A 13,869-nucleotide genomic window follows, 5' to 3' on the forward strand; every position below is an offset into this window, starting at 1 on the left:
TAGTTTAGCTTTCCTCCATTACTCACTGTTTGTGGCACAGAATGGCCCTTGCCTCTTTTTTGTAGTTGACTATTGTGTTCTGCCATTCTCCTGAGTTTTCCAACTTTCCCAAAGAAGTGGGGCAATAAGGAAACAATTCTGAGTTGATTATTTCTTAACCTTTGAGGCTGATCTATGTTCTTTCTAAGCTCCCCTTCTAGCTGTATTGTTTACTATGTTTATGCACTAGATTTTATACTTCCCTATGTATAATTCCTCTTTGTAACCATAAACTAAAGCAGTAGCCACAAATAACTTTCTTCTTTTTATCTAAAAGCCACCTCGTATGCAGTCAGAATTTTGTGAAATGCCTAATTTTTTTTGGCACAAGCAGTCAGTAGTAGTAGTAGTATTGATGGAGGTTATGTGATAAAAAATAATAACAATAATAATAAAAGCAGCTAATACCTGTTAATCATTTTGTATGTGCCAGACACTATTTCCAGGGCTCATCTGTAGTCACTCATTTTATTCTGAGAACAACCCTCTTGAGTCAGGTGTTGTTATTATCTGCATTTATGGACTAGGACAGTGTTTGCTAAACTGCGGCTCGCGAGCCACATGGGGCTATTTGGCCCCTTGAGTTTTTAGCAAAGGCCAGCTTAGGAGTATCCTAATTTAAGTTAATAACAATGTACCTACCTATATAGTTTAAGTTTAAAAAATTTGGCTCTCAAAAGAAATTTCAATCATTGTACTGTTGATATTTGGTTCTGTTGATTAATGAGTTTGCTGACCACTGGACTAGGAGACTGAGGAGCCGAGTTTAGTAACTAGTTATGTAGCTTTTGAGTGGCCGAGGTGGAATTTGAACCCAGGAAATATAGCTTAGGGTTCTACTGTACTGTGCTACTTATTAAGAAACCGGGTATCAGGATGAAAAAAGATTAGGGAGCCCTAACCAATTTGGCTAGGTGGACAGAGTGTCAGCCTGAGGATTAAAAGGTCCCATATTCGATTCTGGTCAAGGGCATGCACCTTGGTTGCAGGCACATCCTTGGTAAGGGGTGTGCAGGAGGCAGCTGATCGATGTTTCTCTCTCATTGATATTTCTAACTCTCTCTCTCCTTCCCTCTCTGTGAAATATCAATAAAATATATTTTAAAAAAGAAAAAAAAAGAGAAAGGATTAGGGAAACTACTAATAAAAGGACAGAAGTGTAGCAGAATGAAGATCCTTTGATATACCAATTCAGAATTCCTAAAAGCCCATTGAAGAATTAAGTTATTAGAATCAAAAGAGGCAATCATGTTATTTTAAAAAACATATTTTATTGATTTTTTTTACAGAGAGGAAGGGAAAGGGATAGAGAGTTAGAAACATTGATGAGAGAGAATCATCGATCAGCTGCCTCCTGCACACCTCCTACTAGGGATGTGCCCTCAACCCAGGTACATGCCCTTGACTGGAATCGAACCTGGGACTTTTCAGTCCGCAGGCTGACGCTCTGTCCACTGAGCCAAACCAGTTAGGGCGAGACAATCATGTTTTAAAAATTAGTAAAAATACAGAACATATTCCACCTAAGCTTATATTAGTGAGACAATTTTTTATATTTTTCTGAATTACACGTGAAATATTCATGTTTACCCATTGAAGATAAATATATATATAATTTTTTTTTTGTTAATCCTTACCAGAGGATATTTTTTTCCCATAGATTTTTAGACAGAGTGGAAGGGAGTGGGAGAGAAACATAGATGTGAGAGACATATAGATTGGTTGCCTCCTACATAGGATTGAGCCTGCAATTGAGGTATGTGCCCTTGATCAGAATCAAACCGGGATCCTTCAGTCTGTGGGCCGACACTCGGTCCACTGAGCCAAACCAGCTAGGGCTGAAGATAATCTTTTTACTGTTTTGTGGAAACTATGCTGTTTATTATCCTAACTTTTTTCTTAACATTGTAATCAGAAGGTAGTTTTATTCTGTAAAATCTTACTCCAGTTATTTATGTGATTGTTCAATGTTAAATCTGCCATTTGGAATTTATGGTTTCTTTAAAAAAAATTATTCTCAAGATTATTATGGAGAGATTTGGCTTTGAATAGTAACTTTACATGTTTATGTACCTATTTTATTACTGTGGGTTATAAATTATTTTTTAGGGAGAAGATGTTGATCTTCATCTGTTTCTACCAGATTGTCACCCTAGTAAATATTCATTATTTATGCTGGTAAAGGATTGCCACCCAAATAAAATGACTCACGACACTGGTCTTCCTGCTGAGTGTCAGAGCAGCCAGAAAACAGTTAAACCCAAATGGCGGAACCTTACTCAAGAAAAGTGAGTACCTAACAGGAGGGACTTAAGTATCTTGTGTTTTTATGTGGAAAAACTATTCTCCAGAGTCTTTCTAAGAATAATAATAACTTTGATTTTCTGTACCTGCTATGTGTATATAATGAAAGGAATAAGTACCTGACTAGAAACTTTATTCTTTACCCTTAAAGGGCTGGTTGGGTTGAATGTTGGACTGTCCCAAGTGTCATGCTTACGATCGATTATACATGGCATCCAGTTTACCCACAGAAAGCAGATGAGCAGCTAAAACAATCATGTAAGTGCTTTTTATATAATTTGTACTTTGAAACATCTGGTAATCATCAGATACAAAAAAATGCATCTGTTCTTTTGACATAATTGTATATATTAAAATATTTTAAGGATTTTGGTATAATTATAGCTAACTTTCATTGAGCATGTAGGCCAAGCTGTTTCCTGCCTTGCATTATCTCATTTGATCCTTGCAACAACTATAAGCTAGATATTGACATAATTGTCGAGTTAAGGAAATATGCTCAGAAAAAGCAATTACCTAATTTTCTCAGGTCTGTCCAGCTAAAAGCAGCAGAGCTGAAATTACAATGTGTATGTCAAACTATATATTTAAAGTACTTGATTTTGAAAGTGTTAGTTTCTTTAATGCATTTGATAACTACCATAGTTATCCTGAAGCTTATGCACCTTATAATTGAGGTCCAAAATGCAATTAGAGTGAAATGATTACTCCTTTGTATTATTCCAGTGAGTTACATCTTAAAGAATAGTTTGCAAAATTGTTCTTATGTATGGTGTTTGGTAATATTGCACTATATTTGAATAGCTGTTTAAAGGAAAACAACTGTACTCTAATGCCCAAATTTAGTTAAAACCTAATCATGACCCAAATTTATGTTGCAGGGACTTGACATTAACAGGAATTTTTCATTGATTCTGTGCAGTCTGATTCGTTTATTTCTGCACATATTTCAATGAAGTCTATTTTGTATTCTTAATTATTAGTTTTTCAGGTTTGTTTTCCTTAAATGCTATATGTATTATATAACAGTTAATTGCTTTCATATTTGCCTTGAAGAACTTCTAAGAGGCCCTTCACCAAACTTTTGTGTCTGAATTTATCCCAGTGTCAGAAATGGAAGAAACAATGCTGTCTGTATTGAGGCCATCCCAGAAGACGTCAGACCGAGTCGTTTCTTCTCCCTCTACTTCTTCCCGCCCACCTGTTGACCCCTCTGAGCTGCCACCTGATAAACTGCATGTAGAGATGGAACTTTCTCCAGACTCTCAGATAACTCTCTACGGACCACTATTAAATGCTTTTTTTTGTATAAAGGTATGATTTTTTTTAAAAAGAACTTGCATATTTTTAAACTAGAGGCTCAGTGCACGAAGATTCATGCAAGAATGGGCATTCTATCCCCTGGCTGCCAGAACTGCCTTCACTCCGGCCAGAGCACCTTTTCGCTCTGGCCTGGAGCCGCCTTTCCGCCTTCCCATGCTGCCCAGAAGCCTGGAATAGCTGGGGCAATGAGGGATGTCTGCGTCATCATCATGGTGATGATGCAAGCATCCCACCCTGCCCCTGGCCACTGGGCATTTGAATATGCAAATTAACCTGCCATCTTTGTTGGGTTAATTTGCATACTCACTCCTGATTGGCTGGTGGATGCTGTGACGGTACAATCAATTTATATCTTTTTTATTAGTGCAGGTGTATACAAACCAGTTAATATCTAATTGAAATTGGGACCATTTGCAATAGCCAATTGGATGATTTAAAGTGTTGAGAATATATTATATATGTTGAAAATAGATTATATATTATATATATATATATATATATATATATATATATATATATATCTCCTATATAATGAAAGCCTAATATGCTAAGTATCTGGTTGTCTGTTCAAACAATCAAAGCATACTATGCTAATGGTATGCTAAGGCCACTCAAATGTTTGCTATGATGTGCACTGACCACCAGGGGACAGAGAGTAGACAGGTTGACCAGTTGCTATGACATGCACTGATCACCAGGGGGCACATGCTTCGACTGTAGGTTAGCTTGCTGCTGTGGTTGGGCCAATCAGGACTGAGACCGGTTGGACACGCCCTGGAGCCCTCTCTTGGCCCCTCCCCCAGCCAGCCCTACTCCCGATTGGCTCCCAACACTCGGATTGAGGATGAGGTCGGCCGGCCAATTGCCTGTGGCCCCTTCCCCAAGCTGGCTCCACCCCTGATGGATCCCCATCAGGGCGGGCCAGCCAGACCCCACCTGTGCACGAATTTATGCACTGGGCCTTGTGTGTGTGTGTGTGTGTGTGTGTGTGTGTGTGTGTGTATACTAGATGCCCAGTGCATGAATGTCATGCACTGGGCCGGTTGTTGTCCCCTCAGCCTGGCTTATGCCTGGGTAGTGGGCCTAAGCTGGCAGTCGGACACCCCCTGAGTGGTCCTTAGCATTGCTGCTGCTGCGTTCACCAGCCATGAGCCCAGCTTCTGGCTGAGAGGCACCCCTTTCTCTCCCCTCTTCCCTCCCTCTCCCCCCCGTGGGAGTGCACTGACCACCAGGGGTCAGCCTCTGCATGAGCGTCTGCCCCCTGGTGATCAATGTGTGTCATAGCAATTATAAAATTATTTATTAAAGTAGTGTACTCCTCAGTTTATCATTGTTTTGAACATTTAGCATGTTCTAGGAGTTGTGCTAGCTGCTAGAGATAGAAATGATATTGTATCTGCTCTCAAGGAGAAAAGTTAGGAGGGATAAAGCAGGCTGGACATGGGAGGACAAACTTTTAACACATTGTTCTTTTTTTTTTAAAAATATATTTTATTGATTTTTTTACAGAGAGGAAGAGAGAGGGATAGAGAGTTAGAAACATCGATGAGAGAGAATCATCGATCAGCTGCCTCTTGCACATCCCCTACTGGGGATGTGCCCGCAACCAAGCTACATGCCTTTGACCGGAATCGAACCTAGGACCCTTCAGTCCGCAGGCCAACGCTCTATCCACTGAGCAAGACCAGTTTCGGCTAACACATTATTCTTAATGCAGTAATATAAGTACAAGTAATCTTTTATCTGTGGGTAATTGGTAACAGGAAAAGTCTACCTCAAGTGAAACCATTAAAAATGGACAACTTTATTTCATGGTAATTAATCAAAGGTTTGTTTGGAGTTCCATCTTAACAATTGAAGCAAATATATGTAAATAAGTTTATTTCAGAATGTCACAAATTTAGGTTCTGAAGAAATATGCACTATTTTTTGAGTAAGGACTAAATCAAGTGTTGATTAATTTTGGTATAATGCTTTCACTGAAATTGAATGACTACAGTATGAGATCACTTAGAGTTTGGAGTCTTTAACATGATTATGAAGAGAGGCTACTTTAAGAACAGTGGGTGAGGACTTCATCAGTTTTCTAGATGTCACTCTTATTCTTTTGATATTCAGCTCATACTTTTAAAAAGAGACTTGAGCAATTATCCAATGAAACTGACATTACTATCATCAAATTTTGCATTTTCCCAAGATTTTTCAAATTCACTTTGGTTGTTTACTACATCTGACAACCAAAGAGAGACTAATTATCCAAACCCTAACAGTCATGAGCAGTGGCGTTCCATGTGTGAGTCTAGTTTCATCAGTGCTTCCTTACATACTTTTTGTGATCTCATTGCTGCAGAGGCTGGGATAGCAAATGCTTAGCTAGCAGAACCCATAACACACAAGGTTCTGGAATGATCAGGACTGGGCAGAGAAAGACAGTCAAGGTTTGCTAGCCAAGACTGGGAGGAGAAGTGCTAGTTGAATGGTTTAGATTCTAAACCATTTAGAAGGTACCTAAAATCTCATATCAAGCAGATTCTAAGTAGGACCTGTATTATTTAGAGGCAGGAAGCAGAAGAAAAAGTGCTGGTAGTGTGCCAAAACCAGTTTGGCTCAGTGGATAGAGTGTCAGCCTGAGGATTGAAAGGTCCCAGGTTCGATTCTGGTTAAGGGCATGTACCTTGGTTGTGGACACATCCCCAGTAGGGGGTGTGCAAGAGGCAGCTGATTGATGATTCTTTCTCATTGATGTTTCTAACTCTCTATCCCTCTCTCTTCCTCTCTGTAAAAAATCAATAAAATATATGTTTTTAAAGAAGTGCTGGTGGTATGAGTCAGTAGTTTGGGATTTTTATAGTCCAGGCACTATATGAAAAGATAGTAATTGACCTGATGTCTGGAATCCTAGTCAGAAAACAAATGTCAATAACCAGAATGCAGAATTTACGAAACATTGATTTGTTTCTAATATAGAACAAATATAGTTAACAATGTTAACAGGATATTTTAACAACTTTTGATAATATACAAAATAAATGGGAAGAAAAACGTTTTAATTAAAAATAAAATCTGATGCAAAGAAACAGAATATTATTAGTAGTGGAACACTAATCATCATAATAAAAGGCTAATATACAAATGGTCATCACACCATCACACCATCATAGCAGGGACCTGAGACTGCGTGGCGCCAGGCCAGGGGACCTGAGGCCATGCCCCCCGAGACTGTGCCCCTGCTCTAGCACTGGGCTCGGGACCTGTGGCCGTGCCCTGCACCCCCTGCCTTGGCACCAGGATGTGAGTCTGCGTCCACCACCTGGCGGGGCTTGACAAGGGGGCTGGCTAGGTCTTGGTGTTGCCCAATGGGGGTGGGGCTGACCAGACACTTCTATTATAGAGAAAGGGCAAATAGCAATATTAAAGTATTTTCTCTAATTAATTCCCTTTTAATGTGCATGAATTTCGTGCACCGGGACACTAGTTAATGCATAAGAAACCAGGATGAATTGTGTGAGAGGAAGTTTTGGTAACTGTTTTATAACACATGTTTTTGTTAGCAATAACCAAAATTGGACATTCTTATTAAACTGTTAAAACATTCTTGATAAATATGCTAACTGGAATATATGAATTGTAGTATTTAGCTAGTTGGATTTAGCCAAATTGATTTTCAGCAAAGTGATCTGCTTCCCCCAAATGATGTATCTGAGTATTATTTCCTCTACACTCTGAAAACTACAGTTGACAACTGTTGTACCTTATAAATCTTCAGAGAGTTCTTCTAGGATGTAGGTTGCAAGTTTTTGCTATAATTGGAGGTGGTATTATCATGAAGCTTTACTACATAAACTTTGTAACTTTGGGTGGTTTTTTGTTGTTGTTTGTTTTTTTGCTATAGAATATTTACTTGATAAGCAGCCAAGTAAGCATATGTCTTAAATATGTGTATCCTTTTTTCCATTTTAAGGAAAAAGACCAGATGCTTTTAATGAAATAAAATAGGTTAGGGAAATGCTTAGTTTATAAACTTTAGGCTATAAGGTGAGAAGTTATCGTTACGTATCTCTTTTGATAGCCAATTATTCTTAATATTTATAGGAAAACTACTTTGGGGAAGATGACATGTATATGGATTTTGAAGAGGTTATTTCAAGTCCAGTTCTGTCCCTGTCAACATCATCCAGCTCTGGATGGACTGCAGTCGGAATGGAAGGTGATAGAAAGGAAAACGAAAGTTCAGCCAAGTCAATTCATCCGCTGTCCTTGCGTCCATGGGATATTACCGTGCTTGTAAATTTGTACAAAGTTCATGGGCGTCTGCCTGTTGTAAGTGTTTACTTATCAAAATAGTCTGGAATATCATGTGAAATTCACCCAGCATAGGAAACTGTATGTATGTGGGCACACACATATAGTTATAGAAAAATTCAGATTGAAAACTTCTAAATTTATCCTTTTATCTCTATAAAGCTAGCTTATTTTCTTCAGAATGTGATTACTTGATCATTTATAATTTTACTCTTTCTCCTTTCACTTGCGTTTTTTCTTTGTTGTTCTGTGTAATCAGAACATTTTGACATGTTTATAGTTAGTTTGAAGGATATTCTAGGATTTTACATTTTGTTAGTCTTCGTCTCCAACTCCAGACCAGTTTGGGGCCTCATGGTGGACCTATTACAAAACCAAGATTCAGGCTTGACCCTGGAGGTGGAATTGTGCCCCTGCAGTTTTGGATCCAGCATTGAATGCTGGCTCACTCTAAGGATGACTGTGAGCCTGTTGGGGCTGACTAGGAATAGCATTGTATTCCCCAAAGAACCCATAGTCATTGGAGCCAGGCCAGATGTGGTGGGGTGGCCCTGAGCTTTAGGCTGCCTACCGCCTCCATGTTGTGTACCTAGGGCTGCAGAGCAGAGAGGCCACCTCTGTGCTTAGTGCACCTAATGTCCTTATTGGGGTACCAGTGACTTGTATTTGTCAGTAAAGCACTGTTTCTCTTTTTAAAATTCAAAATCTCTTAATCATATAAATACAGTTTTTATTTTCTTGTATTTCCCTGGTCTTCACCTTTTTCTGTATTTTGATTATGGGGTTTTGTTTGACTTTAGCATGGATCGGCCGATGGTCCTGAGTGTCCCACAGCTTTCTTGGAAAGACTGTGTTTTGAAATGAAAAAAGGATTTAGAGAGACCATGCTGCAGCTTGTGCTGTCACCCCTGAGTGTGTTCGTCAGTGACAACTATCAGGTAACGTAAAAGTGAGTCGTGGTAGAGACTTAGAAATTTCTTGTTACTGTTTATAGGGTGAAAACAATGTGTTAGCTTCAGTGCATGGAGTCTACAGCTCTGTAAACTAGAGACATTTCATTTAACCATAGTAAGAAGTTTTGTATGTGTGTATGGATGTAGGAGAGTTTTTCAAGAACCTGATTCATTTTCTTTCTGCTTTCCCAGTTTATGTGGTCCCAGACGATTATATATTATATCCATTGTTTTTAGAAATGATAATAAATACTTCATAACTTTCTCATTTATTTATGGAAAGGAAAAATTTAGAAAATATTGGTGGATTTTGCTGACAATCACAACCTAAGTATTATTATTAACCAGTAAAAATCTTCAAAACATGTATATCTGCATGGCTAATGATTTATTCTTTTCATCTGACATATCTACAGGATACTTTGTAAATGCTTTCACTGTATCCCTGGGGCTGTTTTGGAAGAGAGCCAATGATATTCATCACATGGGAATAATTTATATTCCTGGGTAGATTATCACTTCATAATTATTACTTTTTAATACCTTCTCTTTCAATCATTACTTTAGGGCTTTTCCCTACTTTTAGAAATATAAATGAATTAATACAAGGCCAGGTAAATATGTAGGTGGGAAGGTGAATCTGATACCTCAGATCATCAATGGATGGTGGATTCTGTGTAGTAATTGATTGTCTTGTTTCTAATAGCTTTTTACTGTTTTGCCATAAATGATTATATTTTCCTACATAGAATTTTATTTATTTTTATATTTTCATATGTATATAGTAGCTGAAACTAATACTACATTCTTCTTTTGCCTCAAAATGTGCTTCCTTTTTAAAAATTTTATTTCAAAATAATAATAGATTCATAAGAAGTTGCAAAGTTAGTACAGTGAGTTCCTGTATCCCCATGTTGATCTTGTATATAATTATAGTGTTTCTCCATGTTGACCTTGCACATAATTATAGTGCAATATCAAACCAGGAAGTTGACATTGGTGCAATGGGTGTGCATATTGTGTGTCTACTCACCCATTTAGATAGTCAATGAAATCTGGATGCAACATTGTACTATCATTAGGAAGATCTCACTTGCACAACACTTTTATTTTAGCTTGCTGCAAGAACCTTAAAAACAACTCTTGTTACTTAATTAGTGGATCATTAGAATTGGTTGATGTGTTTTTTTAAATTCTGAAAGGTGAGTGTGTGGAGAGGAAGCCCACCTCCTTGTTTTCAGTCTATTGAGGAAATTAGTAAGGGTGAAGTGGAGTATCTCCTGATGGCTGAGTTCTGAAAATCTTACTGAATATCTGCTTTTTATGAATACTTGATGACACTTGAAGAGTTTTTTTTTAAAAAAAATTATTGATTTTTTACAGAGAGGAAGAGAGGGATAGAGAGTTAGAAACATCGATGAGAGAGAATCATTGATCAGCTGCCTCTTGCACACCCCCTACTGGGGATGTGCTTGCAACCAAGGTATATGCCCTTGACCGGAATCGAACCTGGGACCTTTCAGTCCGCGATCCAACGCTCTATCCACTGAGCCAAACCGATTTCGGCGACACTTGAAGTTTTATTTCTATCACTACATTCTCAAAAGACTGGACCAGATATAAAAAACATTTTATTGAGCTCATTATGAGAGGTCAAGTCCCACAGACTGGACTTTCCCCACCCTTGATCTAAAGCAGGGGTCCTCAAACTTTTTAAAGTGGGGGCCAGATCACGGTCCCTCAGAGAGCTGGAGGGCCGGACTATATGAACTACTAATTCCTACTGTAACACCTCGGCTGCGCTCACTGCCCAAAAAACCTGGCGGGCCGGATCAGACTCCTCTGCGGGCCGCATGTGGCCCGTGGGCCATAGTTTGAAGACCCCTGATCTAAAGCGATGGATGGATTATTGTGCCTGGCTTAGGAAACTACACATTCCATTTCATGGTCATCTTTTGACCCATATTGGTTTCCTTTGGGCTCCTGTAGCAAAGTATCCCACTTTGGATGGCTTGAAACAACAGAAATTTATTCTCTCACAGCTCTGAAGCCTAAAGGTCTGAAACCAAATGTTGGTAGGCCATGTTCTCTCTGAAAGCTGCAGGTGAGGATATTCTTTGCCTCTTCCAGCTTTTGCTGGTTGCTAGCAGTCCTTGGCATTACTTGTCTTGTAGACACTTCACTCAAGTTCTGCTTCCATATTCATATGTCATTCATGTGTCTATGTGTCCCCATTTTTCTCTTACTAAGACATGTCTAAGAAGGAATCCCTAATTCAATGAAATCTAATTTTGACTTGATTGCATCTGCCAAGACCCTATCCTGTGTCCAAATAAAGTCACATACACAGGTACATAGGCTTGGGACTTGAACATACATTTTGGGGGATACCATTCACCCCATAACATGATGCAAGCCATAATACAAATTTAGAATATAACCTTTATTTGTGTACTACCGTGTTTCCCCAAAAATAAGACATCCTTCGAAAATAAGACCTAACGCATGGAAAAATAAGACATCCCCTGAAAATAAGACCTAGCGCAACTTTGGGAGAAAAAATTAATATAAGACATTGTCTTATTTTCGGGGAAACAGGGTAGGTAGGCTACACCTTTAGGACAGGACAATTTCCACATGTATTTTTAAGCTTAAAAAAATTGAAAATTTTATACTGAGAATTATGGATTCTCTATGCCAGAAGAGATCTTTACTGACCATCCTCCCCTACTCCCTCAGATAAAGCAAGGAAACTGAGGCCTGGAGAAGTTAGGCGATTTTGTATATGGTTAAACAACTTAGATGAAAATAAAATTAAACATTTATTAGAAATTCTAGAGGTATATTATAGTCATAATTTGAAACTTCCTTCTAAGAAGTCATTATGAATTAGATTTTTTAGCCCTTTTCCTTAAAACAATTTTTTAAGAACACATTTCCACAAATGTGTTGAAACAAAGAACACGAACTGTAAGTTGGCCTGCACACACACACTGAGAAGGCTGCCATAGTAAAACTTGCTTGGGAAATACCTGTGAACTGTCTCAGTGTATAACCATGTGTTGGTGTCTCTACAACCTGCTGTGAGGTCATCTGTGCAGGTACTCAGTCAGTAGTATCTTCTTTTGTGGTCACTCAGTTAGGTGCAGTGGGAATCTTGATGACCAAGGCAGAAATGGCCTTTACCCTAGTCAGCTGGTGGATAGATAAATATGGAGGGAATTACCATTAAGATAAATACTTTCAAGTGTAAAATGTTGCAAGGAGAAGTGTGAGATGCTTGATAGCATATCATGGTCTTGACACAAGAGCATGATAAAATATGCCTTTACTAACAAAATCTATATGGGAGACGGCTTCCTGTACTAGTTCTCCATTTTATGGTCTTAATGATCTTTATTGTTCCCTGTTATTTTCTTCTTTTTAATATTTTAATCTCATGATTCCTACCTTCCCACAAGACATTGGCCTGTTATATTTCCTGCCAGTTAGAGTCTGGGTTTCTTTTTCTTCCTTAAGGCAGGGACCACTCAGAGAGCGACGTTTTTTTGTAGGACATTGCTGTCTTGCTTTGTAGCTGGGCTCTCATGGGTACTGTCACTGCAGAAGCTTTACTCAGACTTTCATGGGTAAAAGGCGTGTCAGGAGCTTGTGAATCCTGAAGCCTTATTTCCCAGATAGTATGTTTTTTACTGTTTGTCTCTGGGGGAAAAACAACTAGAAATCATAATGAAATTTTCTTGTATGTATTTCTTACTATCTTGTTCTTGTCTTCAGCAGCGACCTCCTGTAGATGACGCACTCAAGGAAGGTCATATCAATCTGTCAGGTCTCCAGCTGAGAGCACATGCCATGTTCTCAGCAGAAGGTCTTCCTTTGGGAAGCGATTCCCTAGAATACGCATGGCTAATTGACGTGCAAGCTGGAAGCCTCACAGCTAAGGTCACGGCACCACAGGTACGAGTGTCAGAGTTGCCATATGCTACATTCTTTTCCTTTTCCTCCACTCACCCATTGCCCCAAGAGCAAGTTGTTTGAATGTCCGTTGCATTTCTACTAATGACATTCTGATTCCTGACAGTCAAAATTTTTCTTAGCAATAGATGAATAACAGACAGTTTCATTTTTCTGAGCCACATGAAACTGATGAGTAATGTTGTATAGTTCTATATAGTATCTTAAAGAATTTGAAACTTTCTTTGGGAAAAACTTAGGCTGAGATATATATTGCATATAGATGTACAATATTATTAAGCTTATATTATTTGATTCTCCACTGTTGGAATAATCTTTTCCTAGTATATAGAATAATTTTCTAAAAACCTTGCTTTTTTGTGGATTTCTTAGCATTTATGATATTAAGGATTAGGTAGCACAGTTCTTTATTTGTCATGTCTCAAAGCAAGATACCATCATTTGTACCTGCTATTAGTGATGTGGGGGTGCTGGTTTAAAAAAAATAGATACAAATTTACTGGTGTGTAAACCTGGTTTAGAGGGCTAGTTGAGATCCTTTGGATAATTTCTACCTCATTTCACCATCCATCCCTGTCTTTAGAAGACTTGGAGGCATTAAAGATTATTTACTTCTAGAAATGGATCACTGAAATTTAGTAGAATAGCATTTTACTGTAACATTTCACCTGTTGAGCCATGTATTTATGGTAATATGCATGCTTATCTGGCATTTCAAAAGACTGAAACGTGGCAGAAATGTACATACTCAATTTTAATAAAAAGTTACAGAGTGGGTATAAAACATATAATTGAGAGGTTGGAGTAGCAACAAGATGAATAATGAATCGAAGTATCTTCTATATATGAAAAATTGTTGGGAGACAGCAAAATTTAGATTCTAAAAATAGGAAAATGAATGAATTACAAAGGGATATTTTCTATAGAAATGGATACAAATAAATATAATGGAATGTATAAAAATGGCAAAAAA

At 38.2% G+C, this 13,869-nt stretch overlaps 1 protein-coding gene across 7 annotated transcripts in view; it reads left to right on the forward strand.

The window, feature by feature from the left end:
- BLTP1 (bridge-like lipid transfer protein family member 1) overlaps positions 1-13,869 on the forward strand; it is a 143,020-nt gene that overhangs the window by 38,024 nt on the left and 91,127 nt on the right. For 6 of the 7 annotated variants that reach the window (XM_084886524.1, XM_084886518.1, XM_084886521.1 and 3 more), the window contains exons 18-23: positions 2,149-2,327; positions 2,495-2,601; positions 3,449-3,657; positions 7,759-7,986; positions 8,769-8,906; positions 12,699-12,878. In XM_084886524.1, the coding sequence (XP_084742650.1) occupies positions 2,149-2,327; positions 2,495-2,601; positions 3,449-3,657; positions 7,759-7,986; positions 8,769-8,906; positions 12,699-12,878 (1,041 nt within the window). The remainder of the gene's footprint in view (positions 1-2,148; positions 2,328-2,494; positions 2,602-3,448; positions 3,658-7,758; positions 7,987-8,768; positions 8,907-12,698; positions 12,879-13,869) is intronic. The other variant, XM_084886519.1, reaches the window with a different exon arrangement.

The sequence above is a fragment of the Pipistrellus hanaki genome (assembly GCF_964339955.1).
Source record: "Pipistrellus hanaki genome assembly, chromosome: 5".
Classification (NCBI taxonomy): Eukaryota; Metazoa; Chordata; class Mammalia; order Chiroptera; family Vespertilionidae; genus Pipistrellus; species Pipistrellus hanaki.